Raw genomic sequence first — 15,213 nt, 5'->3', positions numbered from 1 at the left:
TTATAAGATTTATAACAGACCAAATAGGAACTCCGAACTTAGCTACTATAAGCCATCTGGCTCTGAGCATGGCCCGACATGCTCTTGGCCGATTGTTTAGCCCATGCACTTGCAAAAGCATCTTTTAGCAGCTTTTATTAAGCTGGAAGGGTAACTATATCTTTTTAATGAGGCTCGTTAAGCTATGGCTTTTATGGGCAAGCTATCTCACGCTTTTTCTTCTTTTAATTAGTGGATGTTGATGATTCTAAGCCGCCTTAAATAGAAGAATTCCATTTTTATATTTTATTTTATTTAGGGGAAAAAGGCATAGTTACCCTTCGGGTTGGAAGGTAAGCAGATGGCCGTCGCTTTCGTAAAACTAGTGTCTACGCCAAATCTTGGGATTAGTTGTCAAAGCGGACCCCAGGCTCTCACGAGCCGTAGCGAATTCCGGAATAACGCAAAGGACGATGATTAAGAGGAAAGGACCTTTCTAATTACTTAAATAATATTGGATGACGTTAGAACGGGATGGGACGGACCGAGTCAAAGTCTGTAGTCACATGATCACGAGACATTTTCTCTAAAAATTGACACATCATCAGGCCTACGTCACTCGCTCGCGGTCGCGCGTTAAGTACCTACCTTACCTACATGCTAGCCGTTCATTCGAATGAACAAGTGGCCGAGGGGCGCCATGTTCCCGCCTACTGATATACCGACGGAAAGTTTCCAAAATTCTGAAATTTTCACATAGGAAAACTTCGGAAACTTTCCACACTTTGTATGGACAATTGTATGGATGGAAACTTTCCATTTCATAAATTTAAATTCCCTTTATTTTTCGTGAAAGTTTCGTGAATTTTTCAAGAAATTTAAGATTTTTTTGGAAAGTTTCCGCAACTTGCACATCACTACTCCCGCCTGTGTAGTTGCGTGGCACCTATCTTCCGAGTTTTACGTAGTAACTTAGGTATTAGTATTAGTTAAATAAAGCCCCATTTAGATGGTACGAGTTTCTGGCCTCGAACGTACGATTATCGAAGTACGAGAAAAAATATCGTATCATGTAAACTATGCGTATGATATCGCACGGGAGGAGGCGATAATCGCCTCGCCTTTGATGTTTCTATGTCTCCGTGTAAACTAAACACGTATGCGAGAATCGTATACGAGTTTGTACGCTACTCAGTCGAAATGAATTATCTATACTCGAAACTCACGGTAGCCACACATTTTTTTTTCATAGTTGCTCCCCCACCCCCACTTTTTTGGATTTCGAAATTTTTATGTGGTTTCCACTCAGAATCGCGTGCTCTTTCAATCCTAATAGGAGAAAAAAGTGTCCAAAGGTTTTTTCCCCATTCCGTTACCATTTATTCACACATTTTGTATGGCAGTGGTAACGGAATGGAAGGTTGGAAAAATGTTTGGAAATCTTGGGACATTCTTTTTCTCCTATCAGGATCAAAAGACCTCGCGATTCTGAGTATGAATGTCGTAAAAATACCCATGTTACAAAAAAAGTGGGGTGGAATTTTACTATTAGAAAAACAGCATCCAATGGACACAGATATTTATGCAAAAAACGCCTTTGTACTCTGAATTATTATTTCAAAATGTTTACCCACAACCTTAAGAAATGGAATCACAAAAATGGGATCTTCCCCTATCCAAATGTAAACTTTACAGGTACACGTTTTAGGCCGCTTTTTGTAATTTGAGAGCGAGTTATCATAAAATATACTTACCAAAAGTTAGAATAACAACTCAAAGAAGTGAAACACGCTTCAGTAAAATCCACTGTGTACGCACGTTTTAGAGTATAATTCTAAATGTATTGTAGCTATGTATGCAACGAGGCGCCTTCAATATTTAACCAACTTTAAAAAACCGGCCAAGAGCGTGTCGGGCTACGCTCAGTGTAGGGTTCCGTAGTTTTCAGTATTTTTCTCAAAAACTACTGAACCTATCAAGTTCAAAACAATTTTCCTAGGAAGTATTTATAAAGTTCTACTTTTGTGATTTTTTTCATATTTTTTAAACATATGGTTCAAAAGTTAGAGGGGGGGGGACGCACTTTTTTTTCCTTTAGGAGCGATTATTTCCGAAAATATTAATATTATCAAAAAACGATTTTAGAAAACCCTTATTAATTTTTAAATACCTATCCAACAACATATCATACGTTGGGGTTGGAATGAAAAAAAATATCAGCCCCCACTTTACATGTAGGGGGGGTACCCTAATAAAACATTTTTTTCCATTTTTTATTTTTGCACTTTGTCGGCGTGATTGATATACATATTGGTACCAAATTTCAGCTTTCTAGTGCTAACGGTTACTGAGATTGTCCGCGGACGGACGGACGGACGGACGGACGGACGGACGGACGGACGGACGGACAGACAGACATGGCGAAACTATAAGGGTTCCTAGTTGACTACGGAACCCTAAAAATGAGGTAGTTGGAGCAAGTTTTCTTTTTTTTTTACATCGTTATTTTTTGACATTGCATTAATTCAGTAATACACATTAGTCAACCAATATGAACACTGGGCGAATGCTGCAGAACCTTTTCATAGTAAACATTAAAGTGACTTACATGGCACATTAAACATGATTCCGTAGCTCAATTGGTTACGAGCATTGCACGGATTGCAGAGGATGCGGGTTCAAGTCCCATCGGAAGCGTATTTTTTTCCTATAATGTAAAAATGTTTAGAAGCGTGAGCGGACGTTTCTGTTTTTTAATCTTTTTTTTATTCACAAAAAAAAACTTATAATTAACAGTCTACAGGAATCCTCGCCAAACGTTTGAGGGCGAAAGGCGCTCATTGTTCTAGACATAGGTACTTAAATACAGTTTTGATATTAAACAAAAACATAACTTATTACTAATTTAAACTTTTTTTTTTTATCTAAATTATTTTAACTCCTAGTTGTCCTCTAATAGATAGGACTTAAGTTTAGTTTTTAACATTAAAATAAAATATGATGTCAATAAGACAGGGTTCTAGAGTGTCATACGATTTAAAATGCCGACCGTATAGAACAGACCGGCAAGTCCGACAACATAGTGCTTAATGTGTCTGTCGTAGGGTCGTAGTCCGTAGCTACGCTACGGTGTTAGGCGTAGACCCCTAACATTCGTAGACGATAGAAGTACCGTCAGTACCGAAAATAAATGTAGTTTGAGGTTATGATTTTTTTTGTGCAATAACTTAAACTTGCACTATTGGCATAATAAGACCCAGCGAATGGCCACATGTCTCCGCCAATTTTGAAAAAAAAAGGTAACAAAATTATAAAACCAATAAAATTGGCTCATCAAATTTCATAGGATTTGAAAAAGGACGACTTGCTGTATACTTTGCAGCCATTGCAGGTCGTCATTCGTCACATCTACAATTAAATATTTATAAACCGAAACGCACCGTTGACCAACAATTGAAATGAAATTCGACTGGGATATTCAATTAAAATTAGGTATCTTATTTCTAATATTTAAACTCATAGGAAGCTTAACATACATTTCACCCAAAACCTTTACCTTTCTAAAATGTTCCTCCGCTTTTGTCCGATTATATCCATATCATGCCTTAGTTAATAGCCGCTGGGTCTTTACAAGGGTGGCGTTCCAAACGCTTTGCGAATATATACATACTCTAAGGTAATAAAAACGTAAACAAATAATCTGTAAATTTTCGGGTTACACGGGGTCAGAGTTTAGAGCCTGGCAAAAAATAGTAGAAAATAATAGGGGCGCCACCGCCATGTAAACAGTTTTGCATGTTGCAACTATTTTGACACTTTTCTATGAGAACAGTTAAGTTTTGCTGTGATATGTTAACCTAACCACAAAATTAAAATTTTGGAAAACCCCCGACATAGTGATCTCAAAATCGATTTTCATGAAACATGGCTAAGTATAGTATACACTCCCGACTAAATTCCGCTTTCAAACAAAAAAAAACTAAATCTAAATCGGTTCATCCGTTTGGGCGCTATGATGCCACAGACACACACACACACAAACAGACAAACCGTCGTTTTTGCGTCAGGGGTTAATAAAAAAATATTGTTCCATTTCTATACTTTTTTGGCGAACTTTAGTCGGTTAACCAACTTAATAAAAAACCGAGCGGATCTCTCACTGAGCAACCTGTATTTAATCTTTCTATTTTGTAATAGAACCTTTAGGTAGGTAAGTTGAACATGAACCTTTTGATGGTAGATTTTAGTTTTTCGCTACTCTCGCAAATCTCTTCTTTTTGGCTATGTTTATCCTATGAATTAAATTGTACTACAATGTGGTCGGTTTCTTAGTTAAAAATAAACCTGTTAAGATTTTTTTGATAGAATCTGCCTGCACAAAAATATAGCTCTAAATTTCTAAGATGCAAAGCAACAAGATATCGATCGGTCAACAAAGCTCTAGATGCATTTTTTTATGGATCAAATTAACGTTTTTGGCTCACACATATGCGATTCATAGACATCTGGAGCCGAAAGAAAAGACCCGACGTTTAAAACTACATTTTACATTTCGTTATGTGACGAAATTGGCTTTTTCCATACTATGTTACTACTACATAGACGTTTTTATTTTATCAGTTTCGTTACAAATTTTATCAGTTTCGTTACGAAATCCAAAAGGTACAAATTTTCTGCAATTGACCCATTGAAGCACAGACGTTAGTCTTGACATTGACATAATTTATTAACCGAACGACATATGTAATATCGTAGCCATTCAGTAAGTAGAAATAATACTTATTTCGGAAATATAAACACAGCTTAGAATCAAAGCACTTATGTATACGGTGGGAATACTTCAGCAGAATATAAAATGATTTTACGAGGTACCTAATAGCTTGCGGCTACTGCAAAATAACGTCTCAAATACAAGGGGTTTCTATGAAATTATTTTGTTTTATGAGGTGGATGGATTTCAAATATTACGAAAGCTACAAGCAACAGAATTTTTGTGTTACTTAACTATTCCAAATCGAATGTTATGTTATTCTCTGGTCGAAAGGTTCAACCACCACCTTGCATGGCTAACTTTCCAATGACCATGTGCGAAGAGAGTAAGTTTCTAGGGTTCCTGATCGACAATACTCTAAATTGGAAGTGCCATGTAGACAATCTTTGTGATCGGTTGGGTGGTGCGTCGTTTGCGTTGAGAAAACTGAGGCCTCTTATTTCGGCAGAAGCCTTAAAGCAGGTGTACTTTGCGCATTTCCATTCTATCATGGCATACGGCTCACTGCTCTGGGGCAATTCTACTGATGCAAAAAGAGTCCTTATAATGCAGAAACGCGCAATACGTACACTTGCCGGTGTAAAAGACAGGTACCCTTGTAGAGAGCTCTTCGGTTCTCAACGTATAATGACGCACTACTCACAATATCTGTTCGACGTACTGCTGTATGTTAGACATAATATATCCCAATTTGCACGCATAGACTTTCCGGGCAAACAGCTTCGATCTACAGGCCATCTGAGAACAGTCCCCCGTCGCATGGCACTTTCAAGAAAGAACCCTCGAGTCATCGGCCCTACTTACTATGAGCACTTACCTGCCGATCTGAGAAATGAGCCATGTGACGAAGCATTTAAGCGCAAATTGAGAAACCTTTTATTAGATAACCCCATGTACTCTGTAAATGAGTACATGGATTTGAATTTTTAATGACCGATGATATAATTATACCTATATTTCTCTGTTATATAATATTTTCTTGCTTCGTGATAATTTCATGATATTGTAACTTAATTTATTAATTTTATTTAGCTGGGCATGTGTATTTTCTTTCTTTGTAAATGACGATCCTCATTTGGGAGACACAATTATTTTTATTTGGAATTTATTATGTAATTTTTGACGATCATGATGAGAAGATAAACATAATTTTGACATGTAGCAAATTTATAGTGTAATTTTTATCATGAAATAAAGAAATCTAATCTAATCTAATCTATAGTTCTCAGCCAAGTCTCAGTTCGGGGCTTACTAGTAGTAGAAGCATAAGAGCTCGCCCTTGGCTCAACAAGGCGCTGTGACCTTCTGTGCCTATATACTTAGACCTGTTGCGCCCGCCAGGAGCGGGGCGCGCGGCCAAAATGCGCCGTCGCGCGGCGTTGCCAGCTCGCGAGCACGCCCGAATTTTCGAGGAAATTTTGACAGAAATTTGGGCTGCGTTGTAATATGTATAATTCAATTTGGAAACAACCTTGTTTTGGGATGTTCTTTTTATTTAAACTAAAATTGAATTCTTTTTGGAAACCAGAATAGTAAACGTACGGCCAGGGACTTTAATTGTTGATACACTTCTAGCTCATTTTATACTGGACCACTCACAGTTATGCATAGTTAAGGTATGATGTTCCAGTATAAAATAAGCCAGAAGTGGATCAACAATTGGTCCGTGACTGTATCGTAGAGCGTATGAAACGCTGATCTCTCTTTGTCGCACTTATATGGATGAGTGATATTACCGATTAATACGTTGTGTTTGATGTCTTAGCTAAGGCCCTCAGTATGCAATTAAATATTTAGACGACAGCTGTATCTGTGCTAGAATCTACGGATGGCTACATCTTGTACTAGTAAAAGCACAAGATAAGTTAGAGTGGACTCAATGGAAAAAAAATATTTAACTGACTGACCTTAAGGAGCTCACAAACATTGATGTAAGAATAAACTGTGGCTTATGAATCCAGGGCAGAATTGAGTTATAGCTTCCGGGGCTTCGTATTCTATGATAAGCTCCAATTTATCCCCAACCCAGTCTTGTATAAGTCATCTCAGTCACCATCAGTCATCTGTACAAATAATAAATTTTTCGCAAAAAAAATAATTTATAGTACAAGCTTTTATCGACGATTGTACTTTTCTTGCAACAATCATCTACTGCTCTCCGAGACGTTTCTAAAAACCCACTCGATGGGGATACGACATTTCATTACAGAGTTCCTATGGCCACCATTCCAGTCCATCATCAGATCATCTCCATTATACTTACCATAATATTGCATTATCACGTGTTTTACAGTCATATGTGTGCAAAATTTCAGCTCAACCGAAAACCGGGAAATGGGTCAAATATTCCTTGCAATATTTGATTACAGACAGACAACGGGACAGGTGAAAGTAAATAAAAGCTTGTAAAAAATAGGTAATATATTTTCTTGAAGCATCAAAATAAGTTTTTCTCAATTTTCAATAGGAAAGGCAATTTAAAGAAACAACAAAATTGTGCCCACATTGTTATTAAAACGCTTTCCGTAATCCCAATTCGGATAAACGCGTCCAAAAGCTGACAACACTCCCCGGGCGGCGCCAGTGTGCGCGTTCCGCCGCGCCGATCGCACCCTTGTGCCGGCCCAGAACCATACACACCCTAACGTGTCTATAACCTTCAACTATCTCTTCCATCCTGTGCTCAAAACTAGTGTTTATCAGATAAGGTCCAGTTCATAAATCTTAAAAAGTTCGGTTGAGTCGCTCGGATTCTCCATTGCACGGAGTTTAGTTGTGAGAGTGTAAGACGTATTAAGTGTCTTACAGTGTAATCTTAAAGAAAATTGAATGCTTTCATTTACCTAATTGTTGTCAAGTTAATTACAAATTTACTTATTATTTCACATACCTACTTAAAGTATTCCAAATAAATTGTTATGCCTATCTTATCCTCATATTTGATATTTATTTAATTGACCTCTTGATTTGTAATTATATATTGTAATCACAGCGAAGAGTCTGCATAAAATAAGATGTTCATTTGAATAAACAGCCAGTCTCATCGTGATAATATCGAGGGAGCACTTTAGGCGCAACAGTTTGCTCATACCGCTCCACACCCAACTTACAAGACTGACTTAACCGTCTTATCTTTTTATTACGTATTACTCGAAGAAATGTTTCATTTTATAAAGTGGATACTTAAGCTAGACATCAAGGTCAATGACATTAAAGCGCTAAATATATGTATATTTTGCTGTAGTTAAATGCGCCTATATTATCTGTATTCTACACTATTCATTATATAGTACAGGCTCAATGCGATAGTACCTCTTATAATAATAGAGGAAACTTTATTAAAGCGAAGGTAAATTAAATTTGGCGCCCAACGCGGGACACAAAATTGGCGCCCAAACGTGGGACACGAACATCGTCACCCCAATTGGGGCCAATTGAAATCTCATCAAGCTATCGGAGTAGCACTGCGGTACTTTCATAATTGTAAAGGTCCGGGCGTCGATCAATTTATTGAGTTCTATCGGGCGCGGATAACGGATCCACTCCGCACCCACATACACGTTGACGCGTATTTAACCAGATAAAATGCATACGTATTTTTCCGTACGGGGTTTAAAACCAAAACAATGTTTACAACAAGGCCATTTTATACATGGATTGCTGGAGAACTCAGAATTTCAGATTTTGCTCTTGTAAACTATAGCTTTAATTTGATATTCCAAAGCTCACGGGCTTTTGTTTGCAGTGTGCATTAATACAGCTAATAAATTAAAATAAAGATTTATGTTCTAGTGTCGAACAAACAACGTGTGACGCCACATCGGATCTCATAATATAATGTAATACATACGACGTTTAAAAGTGAGCGTGACAGTAAAATCATATTTTATTTTGTCCTTTACTACTTATGTGTTCGCTTAGTAATTAGTACTATAACTAGTATGCTGAATAGAAAACAAACTCCCACTCATCGTCTGTCGTAGCGGGATCTTACAACTACGTAGGTGGCGCTCGTCTGCGTCAACGAACTCTGACATTTAAACTTAAAAATGTTTTCATAGTTCCAATTGAATTAATTTAATGCATTAACCGTATAAATACATTTACGTTTATTAACTGACCTTGATGTCGCAAATATGTCAAATTGTCGATGCATATTTGGACATAGAACTAATTGAAAGATCTGATTGGATTGGAAATGTGTACTAAATTTAAAGTCACATACACCGATGCTTTGCTCAAAAAACAAAAAAAATAAATGAATGAAGTAATTCAATGATATAAAAGACAGATGCCCTGTCAAGCAAAAATATGTAGTGTATTTCACCAGGTAGAGATAAATCGAACTGAACAAAAATAACGATCCACCTGTTGTTCTTCATGCCCTGGGACAATAAACGGTCGTTTCTTGTAACTTAAGAGGATAGCAGCTTACATTCTTCTCTCTCTACATACTACAAGCTTCTATTTACAAATGTCTCTATAGAAAATATTTTGATGCAATTTGATGAACATTGACAACAGCTTTGTCTGTTGTATTTGGATTCTAGTTTTCGTGTTAATCACATTTTTAAAAACTTAAAACAAAGGAGTAGCTTTAATTAATTTACAATAAATTGTATTAAAACGTTTTCTATCAGGTCAATACCCAGCGTAGAAAATAGAAGCCACATTGAATGGAGAAGCGATTGTCGATTATCGTCTGGTTTCCTACAGATTTCGGTGCTGGATTTTCCTCTAAACGTCTTGACTCGTTTTTAATAAAGACATCCAATATCTCAAACTTGACGTTTCCTGTTCTACAGATTTCGGTGCTAGTTTTCCTCTAACCCCTAAAGACAATGAATTAATCAACGAAACCCCAAAGACTTTAAAAGTGCAATAGACCAAATTTTTTAAGTGTAATGTTGTGAGTGACGAAGATGAGTGGACTGGGTCCGGCCGGGGTGTGGGCCGCCCAGAAGAGGCTGGAGTCCTGGGCCAGGGCGGCCAGGGAACGCACCGGAAGCGCTAGCAGCGGCCAGAGCCACAACTCCACTGACAGCTTCCCGGATGACAAGTCTCATGGCAGCCACGGCAGCCCTAGCGTAAGTCTTCAAAGGTCTCTATATAGTTAAGGCTCGATGTTTTTTAAGTAGTCAATCAAACATGTCGCATTACAGATTGTCGTTTTAAGTATGTTTTTTTGTAAAATCCAAATTTTCTTCTCGTACTTTTTTTTAAATTGACAATTTATTTAATATCGTCTTAGGTAGGTACTTGATGCTAAAACTACAGGCTACTAGCCTTCTAGTCAAATCCGGTTCCGTAGTTCTAGTACTTATTAGTTCATAATATTTTCTCGAGTCTTGGAATGTCATCGTTTTTGGTTCAGTTGCTGTTTAAAAATCATCGTTTCGAAATTTTTGGAGCATCTTTTTCACACTGGCAGCCGATTTGGGTGTGTGTTTTATTAATATTCTCATATATTACATTTCTTGTTCTTAAGAGTCCATTGTCTTTAGTCATGTGTTGTCGTATTTAAAATGAGTGGGCTGTGTCCAAGAGGGGTGACAAGGGTGTTTCTTGTTCATCATTCAACTCACTGTCTCATATAGTAGGTTCGAAAACCTGATAAGGGTGTTTATTTGAAGAGGCTGGAGTTTCGGGAGTGCCAGCAGCGGCCAGAGCCACAAGTCCACTGACAGCTTCCCAGATGACAACTATCATATAAGAGCCACGGCAGCCCCAGTGTAAGTAACGAGTATTTTGATTTTAGGGCTCAACATGGTATTACCTACGCCAATGACCTTCGATTTTAATCCATTATGATAGTTTCTAATGCCTTTCATAGGTTAACGGCATCGTCTTTAACAAAAATAGTATTTAGAATTACTTCACAGCTCATTGTTTAGATGAAAACCGCGTGGAGCCCCTTAAATAGTTTATCTATCTTATACAGCCACTTCATACAGCCAACCGATTCGGGTATGGACGTCATAATTTTTTTCTCTTTAGAAGATATGTACTTTTTTCAGAGTCTTTTCTTTAACCATGATGTATTGTGATGTTACGCCGGGTCACAAGTCTCATAGCAGCCACAAGAGCCCTTACTGAGATTTTTTTAAAGGTTTCTTTAATTTTTGGACTGAAGATACTCTTTAAGTAGCTTATCCATCGCATATAGCAAACTAATTTGGGTATGACAGAACATTTCTTACTTTATTTAAAAGTCATAGGTAATTTGCCAAGTTTTCAAATGTTCCTTTAGTTTTTGAACTCAAGAGGATCTTCAAGTATTTTTTACGCGTAGAAAAATGTTGGATCACCTATCGCATGTCGCATTACACCATTACAGCCAACATTGTGGGTATAAAGCTATGTTAGTAAATAGGTAGTTTACGATACCCAAGTGCTTAAAAAAGGAAGTTCGAAACGAGGGGCAATAAATTAAAACACGACCGAAGGGAGTTTTAAATCGACACGAGTTACGAATTTCCTTTTCGCACGTGTATTGTACGACGTTTTTCAGAACAGATGAGCCTCCGAAGTTTCGACCTGGCATATAATGAACCACTTCTCGCACCAGTGAAAAAAACAACATCTGTTCTGAAAATTGTTATTTATTTCTAGTGCTGAGGACTTTTTAGGGTTCCGTAGTCAACCAGGAACCCTTATAGTTTCGCCATGTCTGTCTGTCCGTCCGTCTGTACGTCCGTCCGTCCGTCCGCGGATAATCTCAGTAACCGTAAGCACTAGAAAGCTGAAATTTGGTACCAATATGTATATTAATCACGCCAACAAAGTGCAAAAATAAAAAATAGAAAAAAATGTTTTATTAGGGTACCCCCCCTACATGTAAAGTGGGGGCTGATATTTTTTTTCATTCCAACCCCAACGTGTGATATATTGTTGGATAGGTATTTAAAAATGAATAAGGGCTAAGAACGTTTTTGTATAATATTAATATTTTCGGAAATAAGCGCTCCTAAAGGAAAAAAAAAACGTCCCACCCCTCTAACTTTTGAACCATATGTTTAAAAAATATAAAAAAAAAACACAAAAGTAGAACTTTATAAAGAATTTCTAGGAAAATTATTTTGAACTTGATAGGTTCAGTAGTTTTTGAGAAAAATACGGAAAACTACGGAACCCTACACTGAGCATGGCCCGACACGCTCTTGGCCGATTTTCTACCTTATGTTGTCACCACGGTACCCCAAGTGTATTTACACATAATTTACTTGTTTTTTTTTTTTCATATTTAGAAGTAAATTGTGTTGTGCATTTGTGCAGCAGCTTACAATAGCAACTTTTTCGTGTCCCGAGTCCCGACCGAACTTTATGTACTTACCTATCTGGCGAGCGCTAGGTACCTATCTGGCAGCATCAAAGAAAAAATAAACCATGTAATTAGGGACCGTTCCTCATGAAATACTTGCCTTTTGAAACCGCCTTTTCCTGGATAAAAAATATTTTTCATTGTTATTAATGTTTAATATCCTGCTAAATTAAGGGTCCTCACCCTTAACTGACTTATATATATAATTTAAACTAAACAATTTAATATATGTACAACTTAAAACTACACAAATTAATTATATATTTATTTACAAATAAAAAATGCTCCCTAGATCATCCTCGGAGGTGATGGTGCCCAGTAGGCTGGCAGCGTTGCCTTTTTGAATGGCCAAACTTATTCGCTGGCCAAAGTAGCTGCCAGCCCTCTGGTCACCGGATACTTCAACCAGGCGTTGAGATGTTTCTTTGAATATATTTATATTTGTATTTTGAAATAAATTTAATCAATGGTGTTAAATTGTAAATAAATTACAAAAAAAGAAATGCTATACACTGTTTTCTACAAATTTCCAATTATTAGTGATACGAGTAGTTATAATTTTCCCAAAAAAGTTTCCAGAAACTTTAAGAAAGTTCTGCAGCGTGCACGTCTCTATTTTATAGCCTAGCTTTCCTTTACCGGCTTTAAAGTATTCCGCGATGAATCTTCCTAGAACGGGAACCTACAAGGGGATTCGGAGTGCATTGCATTGTGCTCAGATTTATTTTCTAGATTTTTATACAATTGAATTGTTTGTACACTGATCACAATTCAATAAATCTGTTTTAAGAGGACTGTAGAAGTTTCTTTTTTCAGTCTTGTGTTCCAAAAAGGGGTAGACACGTAGACAGATCACATGAAGTTACCCAAGTTTCAGTACCACCCTTAGCAATTATAGAGCGAGTGAAAAAGACACCACACGTCGTTTATAATTTATAAAAAGGGTCATTCCACTATAAAGTGTACCATATGGGTCTATATTAATTCGCATAACTGAATACTCCTAATATGAATTGGCATACCGTTTATTACGCATAACGTTTAATACGCATATCATTATTTCGCATAACAGATTTCGTATAATGCTAATGCGCATAATGTAAATTATATTTCCTCGCTTCATTGTTCGATATAATTATTAAGTTTACATTATTGTAGTTTATTTAATCTACTGGCAACATATTGCACGCTTATTTTAGAGATTTATAAAAAATAAGTATTTCAATTGCCTCTAAACCTTCCCCCCACCCTCAGGTTGGTGCAAACCGGTGGTGGCATCCTCATTATTTTTTCGTGCACGGCAACAGACGCACGCGTCCACTGCACTATCTTTTGATACTAAATTTATCTTGGTCGTTGGTAAAAGTTGAAAGTGTTTTCACAATGCCAAAGCGTAAACGCACTAACCAAGAAATACAGTGGACTAGTATTTTTATCATCATCTAAGGATGATCACAAGTAATTGTTTAAATTACGTGGTTGACGCTTTGTCAAACCTTCAATTCGTAATGTTTTGCTCGAACGTTAAATGTTCGTCAGTACAGAGCAAACGCGTACTTTTAACAAGACGCGAGCCTGGGGGTTGACCGTGAGTCAACACGAAGGCAGCCTGGGGGTTGACCGTGAGTCAACACGAAGGCATAACGCATGTAAGACATGGTGATTCTATTATGAACACATGTTGATATGCACATTAGTTACTGAATGTTATCCGCGAGGTAACACTAAGTAAAACGCGCATTCGCGCATATGGGTGAGTCAACACGAAGGCAGCCTGGGGTTGACCGTGAGTCAACACGAAGGCATAACGCATGTAAGACATGGTGATTCTATTATGAACACATGTTGATATGCACATTAGTTACTGAATGTTATCCGCGAGGTAACACTAAGTAAAACGCGCATTCGCGCATATGGGTGAGTCAACACGAAGGCAGCCTGGGGGTTGACCGTGAGTCAACACGAAGGCATAACGCATGTAAGACATGGTGATTCTATTATGAACAGATGTTGATATGCACATTAGTTACTGAATGTTATCCGCGAGATAACACTAAGCAAAACGCACATTCGCGCATATGGGTGAAATCTACCCACATTTTTGGTACTATTTTTATTTTAGTTTTTATAAAACTAAATTATGGTTTGGTTTGTGTTCTGTTCAGAAAGCATCGTTGCTTTCTCGAACAAGAAGTCACGGAGACCGAAATGGTACATTCCGGACAACCAGCTCGATTACCAGGACTCGAATTCTCCATACATCGAGAATGTTCCGGAGATCTTACCTGAAGACGCAACACCCTGCGGGTACGGCGCCAGGCTCAACTCCTGAAAATCCAGCTCCAAAAGTACCTGATTTGGACCCAGACCTGGTTGCCGCGTTAGGTGAGGCTATATATATACCGACCATACACCCAAACTTGGGGAAAAAAATCACGGTAACTTAGCCTCACTTTGGTTATCATTAGTCCGCAAGGGTTCACCAAAGATTTGAAGGATAAAATATTAAAAGAATACCTTATCTCCGAAAATTGTACGCTTTTATAAGCATTTAGATGCTTAATGCAGAAATTTCTGCGGCCATTACAGCCACGCTGTTTGTGGCAGCTGCCAGTTGGGTGTAGGCATTATATTATAGCCATAAACCGAGCTATTACTGTTCTATCGTCTGACGATAAGATCACTGCTACCAAGCTGTTAAGCGACAGTTGTCGCTTGTTATTAGACTTGCATTATTGCAAAACCCAAGCGCGCACAAGGCTTGTCACACCCTGGCTAGAAAAACCTTTCTTGACCATATCAAGATGCGGGCGATTTACTCTATGGAAGTAAACTCCCGGAAATAAAAGCCTCAAAAGTAATTGAGAAACAATGGCTACAGATAAAAAAGTCTGTATCTTCGGGAAAGAGCAACATGGCTCCGTCAACTTCGACAAGAACGTCGGCGCGCAACCAATACCAGTTTCAAGGAAACGGGTCAGGCCCTCCTCGTTACCAGTCGAAAAAAGGGGGGGGGCGCGGAGAGCCCAGAGAAGGGCAGCAGTCAACCAACTCCGAACCCTCCAGCCAGACCAGCGGGCCAGGGCAAGCCCGGTGCCACTCCTCAACAATGAGTCAGTTACCTCATGCTGGTAAAATAAAA

General features: G+C 38.0%; 1 protein-coding gene across 2 annotated transcripts in view; it reads left to right on the top strand.

Moving 5' to 3' along the window:
• LOC125228813 (synaptotagmin-5-like) overlaps positions 1-15,213 on the top strand; it is an 88,391-nt gene that overhangs the window by 38,599 nt on the left and 34,579 nt on the right. The window contains exons 1-2 of one of the 2 annotated variants that reach the window (XM_048133500.1): positions 7,352-7,458; positions 9,556-9,837. The exons of the other annotated variant lie outside the window; for it this stretch is intronic. Of the exons in view, the coding sequence (XP_047989457.1) occupies positions 9,673-9,837 (165 nt within the window). The 5' untranslated portion in view covers positions 7,352-7,458; positions 9,556-9,672. Of the gene's footprint in view, positions 1-7,351; positions 7,459-9,555; positions 9,838-15,213 lie in introns of those variants that run through there. 2 annotated transcript variants of the gene reach the window in all.

The sequence above is a fragment of the Leguminivora glycinivorella genome, chromosome 8, assembly GCF_023078275.1.
Source record: "Leguminivora glycinivorella isolate SPB_JAAS2020 chromosome 8, LegGlyc_1.1, whole genome shotgun sequence".
Taxonomy (NCBI): domain Eukaryota; kingdom Metazoa; phylum Arthropoda; class Insecta; order Lepidoptera; family Tortricidae; genus Leguminivora; species Leguminivora glycinivorella.
The sequence above is the reverse complement of the archived record's forward strand: the minus strand, read 5'-3'. Positions and strand labels throughout refer to the sequence as shown.